The sequence below is a fragment of the Theropithecus gelada genome, chromosome 14 (genome assembly GCF_003255815.1).
Source record: "Theropithecus gelada isolate Dixy chromosome 14, Tgel_1.0, whole genome shotgun sequence".
NCBI lineage: Eukaryota > Metazoa > Chordata > Mammalia > Primates > Cercopithecidae > Theropithecus > Theropithecus gelada.
Window position 1 is genome coordinate 65,890,331 of NC_037682.1, and position 24,760 is coordinate 65,915,090.

Genomic DNA, 24,760 nt, shown 5'->3' on the forward strand with positions numbered 1-24,760 from the left:
GGTCAGGAGATCGAGACCATCCTGGCTAACACGGTGAAACCCCGTCTCTACTAAAAAATACAAAAAACTAGCTGGGCGAGGTGGCGGGCGCCTGTAGTCCCAGCTACTTGGGAGGCTGAGGCAGGAGAATGGCGTGAACCTGGGAGGCGGAGCTTGCAGTGAGCCGAGATCTGGCCACTGCACTCCAGCCTGGGTGACAGTGCAAGACTGTCTCAAATAAAAAAAAAAAAAAAAAAAAGAAAAGAAAAGCAAGAGAATTACAAACAGGTAGGGAGGGGCACATTGGAGAAGTATTCCTTCAACAAGGAATGTTCTAATGCTGCTCTTTTTCTTCCTAAGAAGAAAAAACAGGCCGGGCGCGGTGGCTCAAGCCTGTAATCTCAGCACTTTGGGAGGCCGAGACGGGTGGATCACGAGGTCAGGTGATCGAGACCATCCTGGCTAACACGGTGAAACCCCGTCTCTACTAAGAAATACAAAAAACTAGCCGGGCGAGGTGGCGGGCGCCTGTAGTCCCAGCTACTCGGGAGGCTGAGGCCGGAGAATGGCGTGAACCCGGGAGGCGGAGCTTGCAGTGAGCTGAGATCCAGCCACTGCACTCCAGCCTGGGCTACAGAGCGAGACTCCGTCTCAAAAAAAAAAAAAAAAGAAAAAACAAATAGAAGTTAGTTAGATTGATGTGAGAGTCTGTGGTGGGTGGGGTGGGAGGTTCTGAGCAGAGGTAGCAGCAGAGGTGAATGAGGAGAGGGGATGGCTGGTCCAGGCAGTGGCAAGCACTGCAGTCCATTCTGAGGAGCACTGGGCGCGTATAGGGCAGTGGTGAGAGCTCAAGGTGGAAAGAGAGGCACCGGATCACAGAGGGCCTGTGTGCCATGGTAAGCAGTTTGGAGTTCACTCCAAGTAATGAGGAGTGTGGGTTTCGGAGAACAGAGACAAGGCAATCTGGCCCACGAGGAAGTTGTTGTGGTCTTGCTGAAAGATGAAACCAGAGCTAGGCCCTGATTATGAGGAGGAAGAGCAGAGGAGCTAGGCTTGAGAGGTTGTCTAGGAAGCAGAATGGACTGAGCTTGGTGACCAATTGGATTTGGGATGTTCATGGAAAACAGGGCTCTGCTGTACTTAGAGAGGTGGAGCATGGCTCCCTCACTGTAAGGGTGGACCACACAGGGACTGCCTTCCAAAGAGTGCAGTACAGAAAGGGGGAAAGGAGGGCCGGGTGCGGTGGCTCACGCCTGTAATCCCAGCACTTTGGGAGGCTAAGGTGGATGGATCACTTGAGGTCAGGAGTTCGAGACCAGCCTGGGCAACATGGCAAAACCCCGTCTCTACTAAAAATACAAAAATTAGCTGGGCATGGTGGCACATGCCTGTAATCTCAGCTACTCGGGAGGCTGAGGCAAGAGAATCACTCGAACCCAGGAGGCAGAGGTTGCAGTGAGCTGAAATTGTGCCACTGCACTCCAGCCTGGGCAACAAATAACCAACAAACAAACAAAAAAACAAATTCAAATTGTGGGACATTCTACAAAACACCTGACCATTATTAAAGTGTCAAGGTCATTAAAGCCATGGAAAGTCTGAGAAACTGTCACAGTCAGGAGGCACCGGAGGAGATGTGACAGCTAACTGTAATGTGGCATCCTGGATGGGGTCCGGAACAGAAATAAGATATTAGGTTAAAATAACTAGTAAATCTGAATAAAATGTGGATTTTAGTTAACAATAATGTACCAATATTGGTCATTATTTGTGACAAATGTACCATACTAATGTAAGATGTTAATAATAGGGGAATGTGAGTGCAGTGGCTCACACCTGTTATCCCAGCGCTTTGGGAGGCCAAGGTGAGCCCAAGAGTTCAAGACCAGCCTGGGTAATGTGGTGAAACACCCTTTCTACAAAACATACAAAAATTAACCAGGCATGGTGGTGCACGCCTGTGTCTCAGCTACTTGGAAGGCTGAGGTGGGAGAATCCCTTGAGCCCAGGAGGTCGAGGCTGCAGTGAGGTGTAATTCTGCCACTGCTCTCCAGCCTGGGTGAGAGAGTGAGACCCTGTCTCAAAAACATAAAAATAATAATGAACTAGGGGAATGTGGATGTGAGGTATATGGGAACTCTCTGTACTGTCTTCTCAACTTTTCCAAAACTCTGTTCTAAAATAAATGTGTTTTTAAAAAATTAGCCAAATGCATTTCTTCTAAAACCTTTTTATTAAAACTAATTGCTGCTCTCTTTAAAAACAAAAACAGAGCCCTGTAAGTCTCCAATTTCTGAGTTGAGTGACCTTTCACAGGGTCACAGAATCAGCCCCAGCTCTCCTAGTCCTTTCACTGACTCCTCTCTGTTGCAGAGGTGAGATTTGTTTAGGGAAGTGGGACTACAACTCCCAGAGTGCACCTGTGCGGTTGTCAGGAGCAACCAAGGAAGCAAACTAACAGCCTTGCTAGAGTCTGAGGACTATCCAGGGCCTCACTGCCAGCCAGCCAGCCATGGGCCAGGATTATTACTCTGTGCTCCAGATCACTCGCAATTCAGAGGATGCCCAGATCAAGCAGGCGTAAGTTGGGGTAGGAGCCAGTCCTTAGGGGTGTGCTGGGGCAGGCCCTGCCCTCTTCTCTTCCAAAACAAGCTTTCCTGCACAGCTTAGAGCAGACAAGGTAAACCTTGTTCCTTCTTTCACTTCTTGCATACCTGTATCCTGGCTTTGGTCTGGGTCAGGGCCCAGGTTGGAAATTTGAACTCTTTAGTTCCTCAATCTGCTCCCAACCCATCTCCCTTTATGCTCCATGCCCTGTCTCCTCTCCTGGGTGCCTTGCTTTTCCCAGCAATGAAATGGAGACAAAGGAGCCATTTGAACTTTATCTTGAATATTATGGAGAACCAGAGGCTTATGAACAAGGGAGTGGCCGGGCCAGATGGATGTTATAAATTCGATTCTGGCCATGATGGAGGTTTTCAACATTGACTAAACTGCATTCCTGAATACTTCCATCAGGTCTTAAGGATGCTCTGGTTCATTCCTAAGAAAGCCTACGACAGAAGTCAGTACATTTTTCTGAAAACATGTTTTTGCTTTTGTTTTTGTTTTTTTTGAGACGGAATTTTGGTCTTGTTGCCCAGGCTGGAATGCAGTGGTGTGATCTCAGCTCACCACAACCTCTGCCTCCTGGGTTCAAGCGATTCTTCTGCCTCAGCCTCCCAAATAGCTGGGATTACAGGCACGCACTACTACGCCCAGCTAATTTTGTATTTTTAGTAGAGGCGGGATTTCTCCTTTTTGGTCAGGCTGGTCTCAAACTCCTGACCTCTGGTGATCCGCCCGCCTTGGCCTCCCCAAGTGCTGGGATTATAGGTGTGAGTCACCGCACCCGGCCAAAAACATGTTTTTTTTAAACAAATATTTATTAAGCGTCTACCACAGGGTCGAGAGGGTACTTCACCTCCTGCTGCAGTGGTGGCAGCTGGAAATAAATGTCTGAATCTGACAGTGACACTTCCTTACCTCATGCAGCTAGATTTTGTTGCTGAATAGATGTTGAATAAGTCACCACAACTGTGATGAGTGTTACAAAAGAGGAAGTACGGGGGGGCTATGGAAGTTATCTTGGAAGGAGAGAGACCCCTTAGAAGGCTGTTCAGGGTAATCAAGGCAAAAGATGAGGCCAGAGAAAGGGGAGGGAATGGACTTGGCAATTAAGTGGATCACTGGAGGGTAAAGAAAAGAGGAGTCCAGGATAACTCAGTTAAGTTGGGCAGTGACAATAGGTGCATGTTTTGAGTGTGTAGGTGCAGTTCTGAGAACTTTCCCTCACTCTTTAATCCTCACAACAGTCCTGAGAATTAAGTACCATGATTATCCTACGGCCATGCACTAGTAAATGGTGGAGCCAGTGTTCAGACATCAGGCCTCCCAGAGTTGCCAGTCATGGGCCTACTGCTGGGCCAGGTCCTTTTGGGGATCAGTGGCGTAAGTGGAGAGTCTGCAGTGTTGTTGGAGAAAAAAGACACAAACTCATGAAAAGATTTGAGAACAACTCAGGACAGTGTATGATGTCACCCACTCCTTGGAGCATTTCATTGACCAGAAGGACCCATCCAGGGAAAGGTAATCAGGAGGAAGGGCAGTGGGAGTGCAGAAAGAGAAGCACAACTTAAGCACTGGAAAGGGCTGCATCAGAATCCAGATTCACTTACCTGCTAGCTGTGTGACCTGGGCAAATTACTTAACCTCTCTGAGCTGAAGTTTTCCCATGTCTAAAAATCATCCTCATAATAAAGGTTGCTGTGAGACTGAAATAGGATTAGATAAGATAATGCATGTGTCCAGCAATCATTTGCATGTGAAACCGTGTCATATAAAGAGTGATTAAGGCCTGGCGTGGTGGCTCATGCCTATAATCTGAGCACTTTAGGAGGCCAAAGCAGGAGGATCCCTTGAGCCCAGGAGTTTGAGAGGGCAGCCTGGGCATCATAGGGAGACCCTGTCTTTACAGAACATTTAAAAATTAGCTGGGCATGGTGGCACACACCTGTGTCCCAGCTACTCGTGAGGCTCAGGTGGGAGGATGGCTTGAGCCCAGAAAGTAGAGGCTGCATTGAGCTATGATTGCACCACTGCACTCCAGTCCGGGCAACAGAACAAGACCTGTCTCAAAAATATAAAAATGGCTGGATGCAGTGGCTCACACCTGTAATCCTAGCGCTTTGGGAGGCTGAGGCAGGTGGATCACTTGAGGTCAGGAGTTTGCCAGCCTGGCCAACATGGTGAAACCGCTTCTCTACTAAAACTACAAGAAATTAGCCAGGTATGGTGGCGCACACCTGTAATCCCAGCTACTCGGGAGGCTGAGATAGGAGAATTACTTGAACCCAGGAGGCAGAGGTTGCAGTGAGCCGAGATCATGCCATTGCACTCCAGCCTGGGTGACAGAGCGAGACTTCATCTCAAAATAAATAAATAAATAAAAATAAGGCCAGGCGTAGTGGCTCATGCCTGTAATCCAAGCACTTTGGGAGGACGAGGCAGGAGGATCTCCTGAGATCAGAAGCTCGAGACCAGCCTGGCCAACAAGGTAAAACCCCATCTCTACTAAAAAAAAATTAGCCGGGTGTGGTGGCAGGTGCCTGTAATCCCAGCTACTCAGGAGACTGAGGCAGGAGAATTGCTTGAACCTGGAAGGTGGAGATTGCAGTGAGCCGAGATTGAGCCATTACACTCCAGCCTGGGCAACAAGAGCAAAACTCTGTTTCAAAAATGACTAACTAACTAAATAAAAATAAAGAGAGTGATTAAAAGAACTGTGCATATTTCAAAAAGCAGTCCTTAACCCTTCTCCCCTGCAATAACTCTAAGTCACATGTATGACATGCTTGCTCATGGGACAACCTAGATATTGATTAAAAAAAAAGAAGAGCTAAACTTATATAAGGAAGAAAAGCACCATGATGGTTTATAATTGTCCAGGATTCATAACTGCAGCGTTCAAGTTGTGATTTCACCCCTTTCTCTGCCACTCAGGAAAGCAGGTGGATGAGAGTGATGTTACTGCAGGGATAATTTTGAAACCACTCAAATTTATATGAAAAACTAAACCTTTCTCAAACCTTGTTACTTTTTTTTTTTTTTGAAATGGAGTCTCTCCGTCACCCAGGCTGGAGTGCAGTGGCACAATCTGGACTTACTGCAATCACAGCCTTCTAGGTTCAAGTGATTCTTCTGCCTCAGCCTCCCGAGTAGCTGGGACTATAGGTGTGCGCCACCATACCCGGCTAATTTTTGTATTTTTAGTAGAGACGGGATTTCACCATGTTGGCCAGCCTGTTTTCAAACTCCTGATTTCAAGTGATCTGCCTGCCTTGGCCTCCCAAAGTGCTGGGACTACAGGAGGCTGAGATGGACGGATCACTTGAAGCCAGGAATTTGAGACCAGCCTGGCCAACACGGCAAAAACCGGTCTTTACTAAAAATACAAAAATGAGCCAGGTGTGGTGGTGGGCACCTGTAGTTTCAGCTACTTGAACTTGGGAGGCGGACATTGCGGTGAGCCCAGATTGCGCCACTGAACTCCAGCCTAGGTGACAGAGTAAGACTCTATCTCTAAATAAATAAATAAATAAAAATAACCAACTGTGACCTTTATAATTGAGAAAGGCTGGTTTGGAAGGCTGTGACAATGTCTTCAAGTCTCTGAAAGTAGATATTCTCTCTGTAAGGTCCCCAGGGCACAGCCACATCCCTTATGGATGGAGGGACAGTTGCAGGACAGCAGATCCAGCTTCCTGTTGCAGTAAGAGGAGGCATTGCCTAAAAGTCAGAGCCATTCCACAGTGAGATGGGCTGCCCTGTAGGATGCTGAGCGTATATCATTTATTTACTCACTCCTGCTCAGTGCCCAGCACTGGGGCTAGAACTGGATGCAGCAACTCCAGAACCTATTAGATGAGTCAACGACACCTGGAACACAGCGCTGCTAAGGACGAGGATCAGAGGTGCTGGGGACTTGGGAAGGGGAGTCTAACCTAGAAAGGAGGCTAGCTGTCAGGGAAGGCGCCCTGGAGGATTTGGTAACCTGAGCCAAAAGTTGAAGGATGAATTAAAAATTGCCCAGAGAAGCTGGGAGGGGCTGTAGAGGGGTGAGTCATGCAGGAGAGGTCAAGGGAGCAGCAAAGGAGAACAGTGAGTGAGGCCAGAGGAAGAGGCAGGGGCTTGGATCTTAGAGTGACACATCTGAGTTTTATGCTGGAGACAATGGGGAAACCAGTGAAGGGTTATGCCAGGAGAGGGACCTGGTCAGAAAATGTTTCAGAAGGCCGGCATGGTGGGTCATGCCTGTAATCATAGCACTTTGGGAGGCTGAGGTGGGCGAATCACCTGAGGTCAGGATTCAAGACCAGCCTAGCCAACAGGGCGAAATCTTGCCTCTACTAAAACTACAAAAATTAGCCAGACGTGGTGGCTCATGCTGGTAGTCCCAGCTAATTGGGAGGCTGAGGCAGGAGAATGACGTGAACCCAGGAGGAGCTTGCAGTGAGCCGAGATCACGCCACTGCACTCCAGCCTGGGCGACAGAGTGAGACTCCATCTCAAAAAAGAAAAAAAAAAAAAAAAAAAGAAAGTATTTTAGAAGCATCAGCATTAACGAGCAGAGAGAGTGAGAGCAAGAGTGAGAGATATCGCAATTGGCAGCACACAATGCAGTGGAGAAGGGGCCACTGGGTGCAGGAAGACATGGTTCTGCAATACTTGTCAGGATAAAGAGACAGGAACAGAACATTTATTATTTATTTTGAGACAGAGTCTTGCTCTGTCACAGGCTGAAGTGCGATGGTGTAATCTTGGCTCACGGCAGCCTTGACTTCCTGGGTTCAAGCAATTCTCCCACATCAGCCTCCCGACTAGCTGGGACTACAGGTGAATGCCACCATGCCTGGCTAGTTTTTGCATTTTTTTTTTTTTGTAGAGTCAGAGTTTTGCCATGTTGCCCAGGCTGGTGTTGAACTCCTGAGCTCAAGTCATCCTCCCACCTCGGCCTCCCAAAGTGTTGGGATTACAGGCATGAGCCACTGTACCCAGCCCAGAACATTAGTTAGAAGGAAAACCCCATGTGTCGTGGTGACTGATGGGATAAGGAGAGGAGACGGAGAGCTTGGAGTCAAAGTGCTCACATTTCTGGCTGCAGTGCCTGGGGAAAAATTATGCAGTGAAAATGTATGTGTTGGCAGGGTCAGGTGGCTCACGCCTATAATCCCAGCACTTTGGGAGGCCGTGGTGGGAGGATCATCTGAGGTCAGGAGTTCGAGACCAGCCTGGCCAACATGGTGAAACCCTGTTTCTAATAAAAATACAAAAATTTAGCCGGGTGTGGTGGCGGGTGCCTGTAATCTCAGCTGCTTGGGAGGTTGAGGCAGGAGAATAGCTTGAACCCAGGAGGCGGAGGTTGCAGTGAGCAGGGATTGTGCCACTGCACTCCAGCTTGGGCAACAAGAGAGAAACTCCGTCTCAAAAAAAAAAAAAAAAAAAGTGTATGTCTGGACTCGGTGAATTTATGATACCTTGGAGAGGAGATGGCAAGTAGACAGTTGGAGGTAGTCTTTGGCTCAGGGAAGTGGTCTGGTTCAGGATGGAGATTTAGCTATGAGAGACCGAAGCCTGCCCTTGGGATGAGAAGAGAAACCACGGAACTCTGGGGATGGCGGCGAAGCGAGTGTGGGCACTGGAAAAGCAGGCGGAGGTAAGGTGGGGGGTCATGCCTGGGCTGAGTGACAGGCGTCTGTGCTGGACGCCTCCCGTGCAACCCTCCAGACCCACTCCCCACCCTTCCTGCCCTGCTCGGCTCCGGCTCCGGCTCCGGGAGGCTTCCTTGCCCTCAGCCTTCCAGATGGAGCCGGCCCAGGGGAGCACTAGGCGGGAGATGGGGAGGGAGAAGGGCGGGGCTGCGGCTTTATTCCCCAGTTCTCCTCCTATGGGGTCTCTTCAGTCAGCTGTGTCGCTTGACAGAAAGTCACAGCTCCGCTGAGGGCCCTGTCCACACACTCCGACAGACCCCTCAGCGTTCCTGGCCTGGGAAAACTGCACTCTGCTGTCCCTGGCAAGTCTCCCTCCGCTCCTCCTGCACCTGGGCGAATGGTCCCTTTATTAAACCCTCCACAAACCACCCAATCCGCGCCATCTTTCCCCCACGCCGGCTCACTTCTGATACATATTTTCAGACGCTACGATGTCTGCCCCTCAGAAACAGGCCAGCTGGTAGGACTTGTATTAACCCTCCCTCCTTCAGGTACCGCAGACTCGCCCCTTAACCACCCGTTGAAGTCAAATGAGCCGTCTTCAGCAGAGATTTTCAGGCAAATAGCAGAGGACTGGGCAGAAAAGAAGTGGGAAAAAAATAAGCACAGAGTGGGTGTGGGCGGCACAGGAACCAGAGGCGCGTTGAGCGCCTCATCCATGTCCGCTGCACACCCGATTGTAGCTCATCCTCCCAAGACGCCTGTGTGTCTGCTCCTGTCCTCTAAGAAGCAAACAGGATTATGTGCAGGAAATGTACCTGGAGAGACTGTGAAGGATGAAGGGAAGGGAGCAGGAGCGCGCAGGGAGAGTCCCCAGAACACAGTGCAGCCTGACGCTTGCGAGTGGAGATAGGGAGGGGAGGAGTGGGGAGGGAGAGCTCAGCCAGCCTCTGGGGAGCCCTCACGCAAAGCGTGCCCGTTGGAGGAGTCCTGTGTCTTGCAGGAATGGGCCAGCCTTGGTATCTCCACCACACGTAAGCACTGGGGGCAGCTCAGGGGCAGTAGCTTCGGCTCAGATGCCCCGGGGGGCAGCTGCTGGAACTGTCAGTCAGCTGTGCTCCCCGCACCAGCTATTCTTCAAGAGCTGAGCAGTGCACCTCCGCAGCCACCACAGCCCGTGAAACTACCCGGGATTTATAGCCAGCCAGGAGTGGACAGAGTGCCAGCTCTGAACTCTGGTCTGCCCTCAGAAACAGGCCAGCTGATACGGCTTGTATTAACTCTTCCTCCTCCAGGTACCGCAGACTCGCCCTTAAGCACCACCCGTTGAAGTCAAATGAGCCGTCTTCAGCAGAGATTTTCAGGCAAATAGCAGAGGCCTTCGACGTGCTGAGTGACCGTGAGTAGCTGTGGGGCTGAGCAGCCCCCTCGATTAGGATCATTCCTTAAGTCTCCAGACTGTTGGGTTTTCTGAGGGGGCCCAATAGCGAGGAAGCATCCCTCTTCCCTGCCTAGAATCTAGACACACAGAGAAGACAGAATACCGACCTGCCTTTCTCAGTAGAAGCAAGCTGAGGGGGAGGACATAGGGTGTGGAGCCCAGGATTACACTGACTCGCTCACCCTGGCAGGCAGTGTGGGAGCAGGGGCACATTCCCCACGCATCCCTATCCCCTGCGAGGACGGGACCTTCCCCGGGAGGAACAGACTGAGGGGCCTGTAGCTACCGGGAAGAAGGCTGAAGCTGGGCAGGCGCACCCACCTGTGGCTCCCAGAGGTCCTTCCCAGTGGCTGAGTGTCCATTTCCCCAGGGCCAGCAAGAGTAGGAACAGGCACAGAAAGGCCAAGAGTAATTAGGAAATCTCTCTCCGTTGGAAATCAGCAGAGTGAAGAAAGTGTGATCCCCGCCCTGGCACCCAGGGCCATCCTGCGGGGCTTTCCCTGGGGCTTGTCCTGGAGACTAATCCTGGTTCCTGCAGAAGTACAGCTAGAAGATCACTAAGGTTTCTACAGTCCTGAGTTTTCAGGACTTCAGGGTCCTTAGACTCTAGGATTTCAAAGTTTTAAAATTTGGAGGCTGTAGAATTCTTAGCTTCTAAAATGTCAAGGTTCTACAATTCTGTTTACCCCAGATAAGACAGTGGCCATGATGACTGAGTTAGGCCAAATCCCAGGGCCATGGCCTGAGCCTCAGTCTCTCAGTTATTCCCCCAATCTCTCACCCTGCCCCCAGCAAACCCAAGGCTTTCCCGTCTGTCTTCTGGGCTACAGAAGCCATACCTAGGTCCTCCCAGAATGAAATGGAACCCTTGACTCCTAGGGTCTCATTCCAAAGACTGCCAGACAGCAGGCACTTTGGGATCAGGCTGCTTCTGCCCCTTCCCTTTCTCCATATCCGCCTGCTTCCCAGCCCCTCCACCTATCTCAGCCCCCAAAGTTGGACGCCTCCTCAAGGTGATGCCCATCCACAGCCGTGAAGAGAGGCATCTACGACAAGTTTGGAGAGGAGGGCCTGAAGGGTGGGATTCCTTTGGAGTTTGGATCTCAGACCCCATGGACAACTGGTTACGTCTTCCACGGCAAACCCGAAAAGGTGTTCCACGAGTTCTTCGGTGGAAACAACCCCTTCAGTGGTAAGAGGTCTTCAGAGGTCTTCCTCCCCACCTTGCCTTACAGAGAAACGACACAGCTATAAATGATGCTTTTCGTTAAGTAGTTTTGTTTTTATTTTTACTTTATTATTTTATTTTATTTATTTATTTATTTATTTATTTATTTTTTTGGAGATGGAGACTCGCTGTGTCGCCCAGGCTGGAGTGCAGTGGTGCGATCTTGGCTTGCTGCAACCTCTGCCTCCTGAGTTCAAATAATTCTCCTGCCTCAGCCTCCCGAGTAGCTGGGACTACAGGCGCACGCTGCCATGCCCGGTTAATTTTTAAAAATTTTTAGTAAGCCGGGCGCGGTGGCTCAAGCCTGTAATCCCAGCACTTTGGGAGGCTGAGACGGGCGGATCACAAGGTCAGGAGATCGAGACCATCCTGGCTAACACGGTGAAACCCCGTCTCTACTAAAAAATACAAAAAACTAGCCGGGCGAGGTGGCGGGCGCCTGTGGTCCCAGCTACTCCGGAGGCTGAGGCAGGAGAATGGCGTAAACCCGGGAGGCGGAGCTTGCAGTGAGCTGAGATCCGGCCACTGCACTCCAGCCTGGGCGACAGAGCCAGACTGAGTCTCAAAAAAAAAAAAAAAAAAAAAAAAAAAAATTTTTAGTAGAGATGGGCTTTCACCATGTTGCCCAGGCTGCTTTCGAACTCCTGAGCTCAGGCAATCTGCCCACCTTGGCCTCCCAAAGTGCTAGGATTACAAGCGTGAGCCACCGCGGCCGGCCTATTTTTACTTTAATAAATATATATAACACATTGCCAAAGAAAAAGTAAAACAGAATTCATTGAAAAAGAAATACATTCCAGCCCTCCATTTTCTTTCTTTCTTTCTTTTTTTTTTTTTTTTTTTNCGCGGTGGCTCACGCTTGTAATCCTAGCACTTTGGGAGGCCAAGGTGGGCAGATTGCCTGAGCTCAGGAGTTCGAAAGCAGCCTGGGCAACATGGTGAAAGCCCATCTCTACTAAAAATTTTTTTTTTTTTTTTTTTTTTTTTTTTTGAGACTCAGTCTGGCTCTGTCGCCCAGGCTGGAGTGCAGTGGCCGGATCTCAGCTCACTGCAAGCTCCGCCTCCCGGGTTTACGCCATTCTTCTGCCTCAGCCTCTCAAGTAGCTGGGACTACAGGCGCCCGCCACCTCGCCCGGCTAGTTTTTTGTATTTTTTAGTAGAGACGGGGTTTCACTGTGTTAGCCAGGATGGTCTCGATCTCCTGACCTCATGATCCGCCCGTCTCGGCCTCCCAAAGTGCTGAGATTACAGGCTTGAGCCACTGCGCCCGGCCTCTTTCTTTTTTTTTGAGATGGAGTCCTGTTCTGTCACCCAGGCTGGAGTGCAGTGGCATGACTTCAGCTCACTGCAACCTCTGCCTCCCGGGTTCAGGCAGTTCTCCTTGCCTCAGCCTCCTGAGTAGCTGGGATTACAGGCACTCACCACCACACTCAGCTAGTAATTTTGTATTTTTTAGTAGATGAAGGGGTGGCCCACCCCTCCACACCTGTGGGCATTTCTCGTTAGGTGGAACGAGAGACTTGAGAAAAGAAATGAGACACAGGGACAAAGTATAGAGAAAGAAAAAGTGGGCCCAGGGGACCGGTGCTCAGCATACAGAGGACCCACGCCGGCACTGGTCTCTGAGTTCCCTTAGTATTTATTGATAATTATCTTTACCATCTTAAAGATAAGGGAGTGGAGGCCGGGCGCGGTGGCTCACGCCTGTAATCCCAGCACTTTGGGAGGCCGAGGCGGGCGGATCACAAGGTCAGGAGATCGAGACCACGGTGAAACCCCATCTCTACTAAAAATACAAAAAATTAGCCGGGCGCGGTGGCGGGCGCCTGTAGTCCCAGCTACTCAGGAGGCTGAGGCAGGAGAATGGCGTGAACCTGGGAGGCGGAGCTTGCAGTGAGCCGAGATCGCGCCACTGCACTCCAGCCTGGGCGACAGAGCGAGACTCCGTCTCAAAAAAAAAAAAAAAAAAAAAAAAAAAAAAAAAAAAGATAAGGGAGTGGCAGGACAATAGGATCATTGTAGGGAGAAAATTAGCAGTAAGACATATGGATAAAGATCTCTGTGACATGAATAAGTTCAAAGGAAAATGCTGTGCCTTGATATGCATATGCAAACATCTTCCATAAGCCTTTTAGCAGCATTGTTTCAGCAAGTCCCACCTTTTGCCCTAAAGCGATTTTCTCCTTTCTCAGTAAACAAAGCATACATCACATACATCTCACACCGAGATGTTCCATTGCCCAGGGACGGGCAGGAGACAGATGCTTTTCTCTATCTTAACTGCCAACATCCGCCAAAAGGCCTTCTTTCCTCTTGTACTAGTCCTCCTCAGCACAGACCCTTCACGGGTGTCAGGCTGGGGGACAATCAGGTCCTTCTCTTCCCACGAGGCCCTATTTCAGACTATCACATGGGGAGAAACCTTTGACAATACCTAGCTTTCCTAGGCAAAGGTCACTGCGACCTTTGGCCATGTATGTGTCCCTGGGTACTTGAGATTAAGAGAATGGTGATGACCTTTAACCAGCAAGCTGCCTTCAGGCACTTGTTTAACAAAGACACATCCTGCACAGCCCAAAATCCATTAAACCTTGAGTCACCACAGCACATGTCTCTTGCAAGGACAAGGTTGGGGGTAGGGTCACAGATTAACAGCATCTCAAATACAGAACAAAAGTCTACTTCTTTCTATATAGACACAGTAACGGGCTGATCTCTCTTTCTTTTCCCCACAAGTAGACATGTGGTTTCACCATATCTGCCAGGCTGGTCTCAAACTCCTGACCTCAGCTGATCCGCCCACCTCCATACATACATACACAATCATTGAAAGGCCTGGGTGAGAAGGCTCTAAGCTGGCCCTGTAGGAAATCTTCCAAGAACACCACCTCTAAACTGGTCCACAAGGAAAGCTGCTGTCTCTGCCACAGTCACGAAGAAGGAATCAGGAAATGTCACCGTTGCATTCCAGAACACACCATAAATGTAGCTGCAACTGCTGCCTCACTTGCTTCTGACAGGCATGAAACTGTGGACACACAAAGGCTGCTGCAGAAAAACCCAGTATTTCCACGACAGTGCTCACCAGCTCCAGACAGAGCCATGGAGAGATGCCTGCCACCTTCTTCCTGCCTCCCAAGTAGCTCAGGGTTTACCTGATGAACAGAATTAAAAGCCAGAACATTAGCTGCTAGAGAGTCTGGGGGTTGTTCCTTTTGGCTCTACAGATTCTCTAGGAGGGAAGGTATGCAAGAAGGCGGTCAGAGCAGATGCCAAGTGCCAGCATGGCTACCATGGGTGTTTTATAATTTATTATTATTAGAGTCTTACTCTGTTGCCCAGGAGTGCAGTGGCACAATCTTGGCTCACTGCAACCTCTGCCTCCTGGGTTCAAGCGATTCTCCTGCCTCAGCCACCCGAGTAGCTGGGATTACATGCGGGCACCAGAATGCCAAGCTAATTTTTATATTTTTAGTAGAGATGGGGTTTCCACTCAAGACTGGCCAGGCTGGTTTTGAACTCCTGACCTCAGGTGATCTGCCTGCCTTATCCTCCCAAAGTGCTGGGATTACAGGCATGAGCCACTGTGCCAGGTATAATTTATTATTTTTAATTACTATCTTATTGATGGGCATTTCGTTTCTTCCCGGTCTTTTGCTAATATTGTATTTGTGGGAAGATACCTCTTGTCTCTTTTGCAGTTAAAACAGTTCTTGTGCTATTTATAGTTTCCCTAACATGCTTGTCTCCCTACCAGACTGGGAGCTGCTCCAGGTCTGATTGATCTCAGAGTAGCCAAACCCCAGCCTAGCATCTGACAAGAGTGAGTGGATGGGTGGATGCATGAAATGAAGGAAGGAAGGACAGATGGATGAATGGATGAGTGGGTGTATGAATGAATAGATGGGCGTGTGGTGGGTGGGTGGGTAGGCAGATGGATGGCTGGGTAGGCGGATGGATGGCTGGGTAGGTGGATGGGTGCATGATCCCAAGTCTCAGATGAACTGACCAAGAGTTGATTTCTGAGGCTCAGAATCAGCTTGCAAAGGCAGTGAAAAGACCTTCACACCTGACTTCCTGGCTCCAGTTATGCCCACATAGGCCTAGATTTTCACTGCCTGTTTTCTCCTACACCCCTTCCCCTTCTCCCTGACTATACTTCAGCCTTTCTGAACTTCAAAAGTTCTCTCCTTCTCTTCTCTGTGCCAATACGTGGGTTATAGCCCCTCTGCCTCAGAGACTGCTCCCATTGTGTGCCATCCTCATGTGTCTGCCAGAGGGAGCTTAGTTTATAAGCTCCACGTGAGACTGAAAATAGCAAGGGGCTTTGAGTAGCAGGCCTGTTTCCAATCCATGTGCTGCCATTTGTGAACTGTGTGGTCCTGGGAAATTTTCCTTACCCCTCTGAAACCCCAGCTTCCTAACCATTACATAGACAAAATAATCATTAAGGCTCAAGGGCTATTATCAGATGAGATAATGTTTATGAAAAGGGGCTTTGCAATTGGCCAGGCACGGTGGCTCACGCCTGTAATCCCAGCACTTCGGTAGGCCAAGGCCGGCAGATCACCTGAGGTCGGGAGTTCGAGACCAGCCTGACCACCATGGAGAAAACCCATCTCTACTGAAAGAAAAAAAAACAACAAAAAAAACCCCCAAAAAAACCAGTCGGGCACGGTGGCGCATTCCTGTAATTCCAGCTACTCAGGAGGCTGAGGTAGGAGAATCACTTGCACCAAGGAGGTGGAGGTTGCGGTGAGCCAAGATTGTGCCATTGCACTCCAGCCTGGGCAACAAGAGTGAGACTCCGTCTCAAAAAAAAGAAAAAAAGGAAAAGAAAAGGAAAGGGGCTTTGCAGCCCAAAAATGCCATACGGTGGACCTTGTCTCCCTACCTGTCTCAGTTCAAAGGAGCCAAGGGAGTCTACAGGGCATCGCTCATTGGGAAAGGTCAGGCTCAGGGTCTGGGCCTCCTTAGGCAGCACCCAGAAGCTATGGTGCCACAGTGTTCCACCCCAAGGGTTCCTGAGTCCCATCTCCCTGCAGGGTTGAGGGGCTGGGCTTCCTGTGGCCTGGCTATTGGGGTGTTTCCTGCCTGGTACACTGTAGGTCTGGGTGAACAAGTGAATTCAGCAGTGCAACAGGAGGCCAGATGATTTGCAGGCCCCTTGATTGCCCATCACATCTTACAGGGACACAGTGTAGTCACCTCATCCCTGCCTAAGGTCATTTCACCATTCTAGCCTGTGAAGTTCATTCCATGGCATCAACCATGAGAGGCAGAATATGGGAACTCTGAACCATAGCGCCCCTCAAGTTTACAGCTTATGAAGGGCTTTCACATCTAGCAATGCAGTGTGGCACAGTGGTTAAGGACACAATTTCCGTATTCATATTGCCCTGTGGTTCAAATCCCAACTCTACTGCTTACTAGCTATGGGACCTTAAGCATTTTGTTTGGCCTCTCTGGACCAATGAAATAATAATGTAAGGTGCCAAAAATAGCACCTGATGCATAGTAAGCTCTCAGCAAGTTTTAGCTCTTTATCTTAATGGTGGAAGGCAAGTCAGGCATTATTACCCCATCCCACAGACCAAGACACTGAAGCCCACGGACCACACAGCACATCAGGGGCAGAGCCGGGATGGGGCTGTCTTTGCACTGGGAGGAAGGATGTGGGCAGCAAGAGGGGTTATGGGTGTAGAGCTGGGCAGGGGCAAAAGAAATTAAGGAAAGAGGAATTTGGGGGATGCTAGTGGCCTCTCAAATTGTTAGGGACCAACCTTTTCCCTCTCCCATCTCAGTCGAAAGCTTTATAGAAACTTGAGTCTGGGGTCTTTAGTAGTCTTGGGCTGGGGTGGACAGCGAAGGGGAGTGGCATCTGTGGAAGAGTAGGGAGGACTGGCCAGCTCTGACCTTCCTGCCGAAGACTACCAGCAGTCTCTTCTGGCACTCCCGAGCGCGGCCACCAGAGGGAGCGCCTCCCTTTCCTGAGACAGCCAGAGTTAAGGTATCCAAGTTGTGATTAAGAGAGACGGGGAAGTAGCGGGGGCGGCGGGTGGGGGTGATATCCCAAGCAGGGGTGAAGCAGTGGGAAGTGGCAAGGGATGATAATCACTGCATCAGCAGTTGAAGCAGCTCCTTGGCTTGGCCAGTCCGAGAGGTGGTTATAGGATGCTGGGTATTACACAGGGCACTGAAGAGGTTGGGGAGCGTATCTGGATGGGGAGGTGGAGTGTGTGTGTGTGTGTGTGTGTGTATACACGCGTGTCTGGGTCTCTGGATACAATTTCTCTTACTCCTCTCCCTACCCCCCGCAGAGTTTTTTGATGCAGAAGGAAGAGAGGTGGATTTGAACTTTGGGGGGCTCCAGGGCCGAGGGGTCAAGAAGCAGGACCCCCCAATCGAACGGGATCTCTACCTGTCCCTGGAGGACTTATTCTTTGGCTGCACCAAAAAAATTAAGATCTCCAGAAGGGTGAGTACTCAGCTTGCTCCTCTCGGGAGCCACCACCTATCTCCTGCAGCCTAGCAGCCACCTCCTCCCTTACCCGGGTGGGAGGACTCAGGGATGGTCTCTGATGGAATTATGGAACCTTAGATTCAGAGACCTAGGATGTTAGAATTCTAGAATCTGAAATTCGGAAGGGACAATTGAGGATATTAGCCCGGTTCTTTCCTAGTGCAGGAGTGTCCTCTGCAGCCTTCCCAACTGCAGTCTTCCTCTCTTTCAATTCAGCCCCATCCCCGTGGGAACTGGAAAGGCTCTGAATCCTCTGAATTCTTTCCTCTGGGCTTTACCAGACCATATTCCCAGGATTTTACCAGGGTGCATGCCTCGTGCATAAGAAAGAACAGTGGGCATGGAGGGTGGGCTAGGAGACAGTCACCAAGGTGACGGGTTGAGGAAGACCCTCAGTGCCTCGTGTCTAGTCCTTGGCTTGGCCCTGTGCCATGGCCCAGCCCTGTGCCAAGCATAAGAGCAAGCCTCCTCTACCTTTGCCCAGCAGAGGAGATGCTGATGCGGCCATGCTTTCCACAGATGGCACCCATCTGGACATGCGATTGGGGAGTGGAAGGATGACACAGTGGTGAATGCACTGGGGGAGGCTTAGATATGTTGACTTTCATTTCTCTCTTTGGGATTAAGAGACTTGCTGGAGGCTCAAGCCCAGGCCTCTGGGATTTGGAGAGAGGAATGAAGTACATTTTCACCGTGTATCTGTTAGTGGCCAGGCCTGGAGCTGTGTGTTTGATCAACTAATGGTGACTGCTTGGCATCTCAGCCCCTAGCCCCAGTCTCATGGCATCCCCTGCCATCCTGGAATCATAGGTTCTTGGTTGTCATGGCAACAGGATGGGCGTGGGAGTGGCTCAGGGCAGGCTCTCCCCATTGCTGGAGGCTCTTCCCATTGCTAGAGGATTGAGCCCAAGTACAAATCCCATAGAGCATCTTTCATGTGTGCAAAGGTCACCTGAGTGTTCATGAAAATCTGAGCAATTGACTGTGCTCATGGAAGTCCTAAGCAGACCTCCCCACACCTGATATGTTGCTGCAGGTGCTGAATGAGGATGGGTACTCCTCCACCATCAAGGACAAGGTCCTGACCATTGATGTGAAGCCTGGTTGGAGGCAGGGCACACGCATCACCTTTGAGAAGGAAGGGGACCAGGTAAGGGTGGAAGAAGCTGACTCAGGTCAGTCACTGGACTCAGGCGGTGGGAAGACTGAGGAGGAAGGGAAGGGAAAAGAGGCAATACTTTTTCCTGACCCTGTGAGCCTTGGTCTGTAGACAGCCCAGTCTGCAGAGTGGGTGAGACGGGATCCCTAATGTTCCTTCCAAGGAACAGAGCCTTATAATGCTTCTGTGAATGGGCAGCCCAGGGACTGTCCCCATTTCACAGAGTGGGAAACGGGGACCCAGAGAAGAATGGGACTTGCCTAGGGCAAGAACATGAGAGCTGAAAGGAGATCCCAGTCTGAACTCCAGTGTTTTCCTGATTTTCTTCAGTGCTTCTCGGAATAAAGCCCAACTACAGGAGCTACTCAGAAACCATTTAATCATAATAATTTTATTTATTTATTTATTTTATTTTATTTTGAGACGAGAGTCTCACTTTGTTGCCCAGGCTGGAGCGAGGTGGCAGGATTTCAGCTCATTGCAACCCCCACCTCCTGGATTCAAGCGATTCTCCTGCCCCAGCCTCCTGAGTAGCTGTGACTACAGGCACGTGCCACCATGCACAGCTAATTTTTTTTTTTTAATTGAGACAGAGTCTCACTCTGTTACCCAGGCTGGAGTGCAGTGGCGTAGTCTTGGCTCACTGCAAACTCTGCCTCCTGGGTTCAACTTATTCTGCTGCCTCAGCCTCCCCAGTAGCTGGGATTACAGGCATGCACCACCACACCCAGCTAATTTTTGTATTTTTAGTAGAGACAGGGTTTCACCATGTTGGCCAGGCTGGTCTCGAACTCCTGACCTCAGGTGATCCACCTGTCTTGGCCTCCCAAAGTGCTTGGGATTACAGGCGTGAGCCACTGCACCTGGCCACCTACTAATTTTTGTATTTTTATAGAGATAGGATTTCTCCATGTTGGCCAAACTGACTTCGAACTCCTGACCTCAGGTGATCTGCCTGCCTCGACCTCCCACAGTGCCTGGGATTACAGATGTGAGCCACCATGCCTGGCCTATTAGTAATACTTTTAAATTAAATACTATTTAAATAAAAACATAAAATTATTGTCCAAGGCGTGCTGAGTCCTTAAGTCCTGAGAAGAGGCAGAATGATGGAGCATTCAGAGCCAGGAAAGATACATTACTTTGCCTGCACTTTTTACCCCCTTTCTCACCTACGAAACATCTACCTCCGGTCTGGCTTGGTGGCTTACACCTACAGCCCCAGCACTTTGGGATGCCAAGGCAAGAGAATCACTTGAGCTCAGAAGTTTGAGACCAGCCTGGGCAACATAGTGAGACCTTGTCTCTACTAAAAACAAAAAAGTTAGCTGGGCATGGCAGTGTGTGCCTGTGGTCCCAGATACTCAGGAGACTGAGGCGGGAGGATCTCTTGAGCCCAGGAGGTAGGTCAAGGCTGTGGTGAGCTATGATCATGCCACTGCACTTCAGCCTGGGCAACAGAGAGAGACCCTGTCTAAAAAAAAAAACAAAAAACAAACAAAAAATAAATAAATAAAACATCTACTTTGAAGAAACATGCTTCAAAACCCAGCTCGTGTTTCCTGCTCTGGGCAGCCTTCTTTTTTTTTTTTTTTTTTTTTTTTTTTTTTTTTTTGAGACGGAGTCTCGCTCTGTCACCCAGGCTGGAGTGCAGTGGCCGGATCTCAGCTCACTGCAAGCTCCGCCTCCCGGGTTTACGCCATTCTCCTGCCTCAGCCTCCTGAGTAGCTGGGACTGCAGGCGCCCGCCACCTCGCCCGGCTAGTTTTTTGTATTTTTTAGTAGAGACGGGGTTTCACGGGGTTAGCCAGGATGGTCTCGATCTCCTGACCTCGTGATCCGCCCGCCTCGGCCTCCCAAAGTGCTGGGATTACAGGCTTGAGCCACCGCGCCCGGCCTTCTGGGCAGCCTTCTCTGAGCTCCAGGATCTGGGCCTCCCTTTATCATGTCTCGAGCGTGCTGAGGATTCACCGTCAGTTCCTCTCCCTCCCGGCCACGAGACTGGGAGCTCCTTGGGGTGAGGGGCCAGTCTGATTCCTCTGTCCCCAATGCCCAGAAGAGACCTCAGCAGACTTGTGGTGACTTAATGACAGGGGTGTCATGCCTGGAGTTACTAGCAAGACAGAGACATATGGTCGGTTGCCTGACGCCCAGCTCAGTGTTCTACCTGCCATCTGAGGAAGCCTCTCCGAGCCTCCAGCTGAGTGGTCTATTTTGGGCATGCTCAGTACAGAAGTAATTCTGGGGGGATTCATCTGGGTAAGCTTCTCAGGCTTCTAATCTATCTGGGCTATGGGGGCCAAACTGAAAAGGCCCTTCCAGAAAACCTGCTCTCATCTCCCCATTGTACAGATGAAGACATGGAGACAAGTAGAGGCAGGAACTTGGCCAAAGTCACACGGCCAACTAGTCCTTGTCACCCTTTGGTGTCCCCTGCCCAGGGCCCCAACATCATCCCAGCAGACATCATTTTCATCGTAAAGGAGAAGCTACACCCTCGCTTCCGCAGGGAGAATGACAACCTCTTCTTCGTGAACCCCATCCCTCTGGGCAAGGTGAGTGGGCAAAGCGCAGGAGCAGCAGGGAGGGGATCAGCGTGAGCCCCACCTGCCCTGGCCTAGACTTGGCCTCCCTTCCCGCAACCACCTGCCATCAATCACTAAGCCCTGTGGATTCCACCCTCCAAATCACTATCCACTTGGTCCCCTCTGCTCATCCGCACTGCCTGGATCTGTGCACCAGATCTGCACAGCAGGTCCTCCTCCCCACTTCTCATCTCCTCCAGGCTCTTCTCCTTAGGGATCCTGCCACACACTCATCGGACCCTGACATACTCCTCACTGTCTAAACATCTTTGTTTAGGGGGCCACTGGAGGCCCTCTGTGATCTGCTCCCTGCTTACCCCTTCCCCTGCACTCCAGCCCCTTCGCTGCATGGCACCCTGCCTGCGTAACGCATTTTCACGCCTCCGTTCTCATTTCTGCTGGGCCCTCTCCCTGGAATGCTGTCTATTCACCTGACCCTATAGGGTCCTCATCAATAGCTACCACCACTGCTACCACTTCCTGCCCTACTCCTGAATGGTTTAGGGGCCTCTCCTTGGCTCCCACAAACACTTTTATTCTATCTCCATCATTACATTTATACAACATCCATCTTACCTGCCAGATTCACCCATCTTTCCTGCCAGGGCAGAAAATGCCTGGGTCATTCACCTATTAGTTCTTGAACAGCCTCGTCTCCCTTGTGCCTAACTCACAGTCTGGCACTGGACAGGTTCCTAAGGTGCCTTCTAAATAGGAGGGCCATGGTGACACTCCTCAGCCCCACCTTCGGCCCTGACCCTCCCTAGGCTCTCACCTGCTGCACTGTGGAGGTGAAGACTCTAGATGACCGTCTGCTCAACATCCCCATCAATGACATCATCCAGTGAGTCCATCTGCCTTGGGCCCCAGTAGCCAAGAGAAGGGCTAGCCTAGGATTTAGGGGGTATTGTCAGACAGGTCTGCCCAGTAGAGTTGTACAGGCTGCCCCCAGCACAAGGATTCCCTGCTGAGGGGATAGAGAGGGCCAAAACCAAACCCACACTCTGGCCACGCTGTGGGCTGCAATCACCTGGCAAAAGGAGCACCTTTTTCTAATCCACACGAAGCTACTGCAGAGGCTAGAGGCCCCCAGTGTTGGGCAACCCCGTGGCCTCCATCCCCCCAAACTTCTCATTAGAGTTCTGAGTTGCATCCCCTAAGTCCTTTTCCAAGAAAGGCCCTCTGCCCCTGCAGAGGTTTGCCTGGCAGCCCAGCACCCCCGCCCTCACCTCAGGGTTTGCTCACCCTTACTTCCAGTTTCCCATATCTTAAACAAAGTTTCTGGAATCCTCCATCAGAGACTCAGTGTAAACAGGTTTTCAGGGAGCAAGCTGTTTGGAATAAACCAATCTCCTCTCCTTTCCCAACCAGTTCTGGCTAAGAGCCACTCCAGGTGAAGGCGGGAGTGACTGTCCCCTTCCTGGGGTTATGTGAGCAGGGGTCATGTGACAGGGACTTGCTGAGGTGCTGCTCTGGGATGATGTCTAAGCTCCTTTCTTTCATCCTATTTCAGCCCCAAATACTTCAAGAAGGTGCCAGGTGAGGGGATGCCATTGCCGGAGGACCCTACTAAGAAGGGGGATCTCTTCATCTTCTTCGACATCCAGTTCCCCACCCGCCTCACACCCCAGAAGAAGCAGATGCTGCACCAGGCATTGCTGACATGACTGCGGTGGGCTGGAGCAGGGGTGAGAGGAGGCTAGCTGGGCCTCACCCCACCCCTACCCACCGCAGCCTCAGGGTGTGCACAGGTGTGCATAGCCTCAGGGAGCCTGCTGCACAGATATGATACCAGAGTGGGATGGTGCAGGGCTTAAACTAACATAATAAAGATCTATTTCCTGTCCTCCAGCTACACCCATGAGAGTGTGTTGGAGAGGAGCTTCATATTAGCCTTTCTTGGGGGGCACAGGGAAGAAAGAGGCCCAAGGAGCTGAGTGCCTGGGTCCCTGTCCTGGCTTTGTGGGAAAGGGCAGGTAAGGGTTCAGATCCTCTGTGCTTCCACTTTGATAGAGTGGGGCAGGGCTGTGTGGCCTCTGAGGGTCTCTAGCTCTGCTCTGGCTTTTCATGACAGAAGAGACAATCTCTGGAGCATGGTATGGTCACGTTAGAGACAGGAAAACTAAAGCACAAAAGAAAACATTTGTTGCAGGTCACTCAGGCCTCAGTGGCAAAGCTGTCATCAGAACCTTGAAGGTGGCAGGGTGCGGTGGCTCACGCCTAGACTTTGGGAGGCCAAGGTGGGCGGATCACTTGAGGTCAGGAGTTCCAGACCAGCATGGCCAACATAGTGAAACCTCATCTCTACTAAATACAAAAATTAGCCAGGTGCGATGGCGGGCACCTGTAATCCCAGCTACTCCAAAGGTTGAGGCAGGAGAATTGCTTGAACCGGGGAGGCAGAGTTGCAGTGAGCTGAGATCGCTCCACTGCACTCCAGCCTGGGCAAAAGTGAAACTCCATCTCAAAAAAACCCAAAAAGGCCGGGTGTGGTGGCTCATGTTTGTAATCCCAGGACTTTGGGAGGCTGAGGCAGGTGGATCACCTGAGGTCAGGAGTTCGAGATTAGCCTGGCAAACATGGTAAAAACCCGTCTCTACTAAAAATACAAAAATTAGCTGGGTGTGGAGATGAGTGCCTATAATCCCAGCTACTCGGGAGGCTGAGGCAAGGGAACCACTTGAATCCAGGAGGTGGAGGTTGCAGTTAGCCAAGACTGTGGCACTGCACTCCAGCCTGGGTGACAGAGCAAGATTCTGTCTCAAACAAAACAAAACAAAACCAGAAACCCCCCAAAACCTTGAAGGTCACTTCCCATAGACTCACCCTGCATAGAAGAGCAGCATAAAGAACACGTGTGCACTGGAAACAGCTTTGGTTCTACCCCTCTGGCCTCAATCCCCTGGTCTGTGATAGGGTCCTGGGCAGGGTGATCTGGGAAACCCAAGTTCTGATCCCAGCCCTGCCACTTTCTCCTGGAACCAGTTACCACACCTGTCTTGTCAGTAGAGCAGAGCTCATAACCCCCTTCACAGGCACGTTGTGAGGACTGAAATCATTGATGTGAAAGTGCTTGGTGAACTCACTGCTTAGATTCAGGAAGGGGTAACAGTCCTGCTGCCCCCAAGGCCTGGAGTTCCAGCATCCACGTCCAACCGGGCCTGCGTAGACCACACTTGCCTCCTCAAAGTCAACAAGTGTGCTACGCTCCCCTTCCATGCCAGCGAGGTTCCCTTCTAGAGTCTGAGCTTGGGTGAGGATAGATCCAGGCTTCGGAGAGTAGGTAGCCAATTCCATGGAATGCCTTCAGAGGTGCCAGAAATGGCCCCACGTTCAGATTGCTTGGGACTCCACCATTCAAATCACATCAGCTTAAGGCTTTTTCTTAAATGGGGGTTCAGTAGCACTTTTGTCATTAAAAAAATCACCATGGGCTGGGCGCAGTGGCTCACGCCTGTAATGCCAGCGCTTTGGGAGGCCGAGGCGGGTGGATCACAAGGTCAGGGGTTTGAGACCAACCTGGGCAACATGGTGAAACCTCGTCTCTACTAAAAACAAACTTAGCCGGGCATGGTGGCATTCACTTGTAATCCCAGC

At 50.7% G+C, this 24,760-nt stretch overlaps 1 protein-coding gene across 1 annotated transcript; it reads left to right on the forward strand.

Moving 5' to 3' along the window:
- Positions 1-1,767: 1,767 nt before the first annotated feature.
- DNAJB13 (DnaJ heat shock protein family (Hsp40) member B13) lies at positions 1,768-23,014 on the forward strand. Its single transcript, XM_025357555.1, has 8 exons — positions 1,768-2,559; positions 9,524-9,627; positions 10,700-10,861; positions 17,218-17,375; positions 18,457-18,570; positions 21,020-21,133; positions 21,931-22,007; positions 22,677-23,014. Exons 1-8 carry the CDS (start codon positions 2,492-2,494, stop codon positions 22,828-22,830), a joined length of 951 nt encoding a protein of 316 aa, XP_025213340.1. The 5' UTR covers positions 1,768-2,491; the 3' UTR covers positions 22,831-23,014.
- The last annotated feature ends 1,746 nt before the right edge of the window (positions 23,015-24,760 follow it).

Bases quoted from the DNA above. Each gene is read 5' to 3' on its own strand.
- DNAJB13 (XM_025357555.1), top strand. From the start codon at position 2,492: ATGGGCCAGGATTATTACTCTGTGCTCCAGATCACTCGCAATTCAGAG. The intron at 10,862-17,217 runs GTAAGAGGTCTT...TACCCCCCGCAG, and splicing joins TGGAAACAACCCCTTCAGTG to AGTTTTTTGATGCAGAAGGA. The intron at 17,376-18,456 runs GTGAGTACTCAG...ATGTTGCTGCAG, and splicing joins AAATTAAGATCTCCAGAAGG to GTGCTGAATGAGGATGGGTA.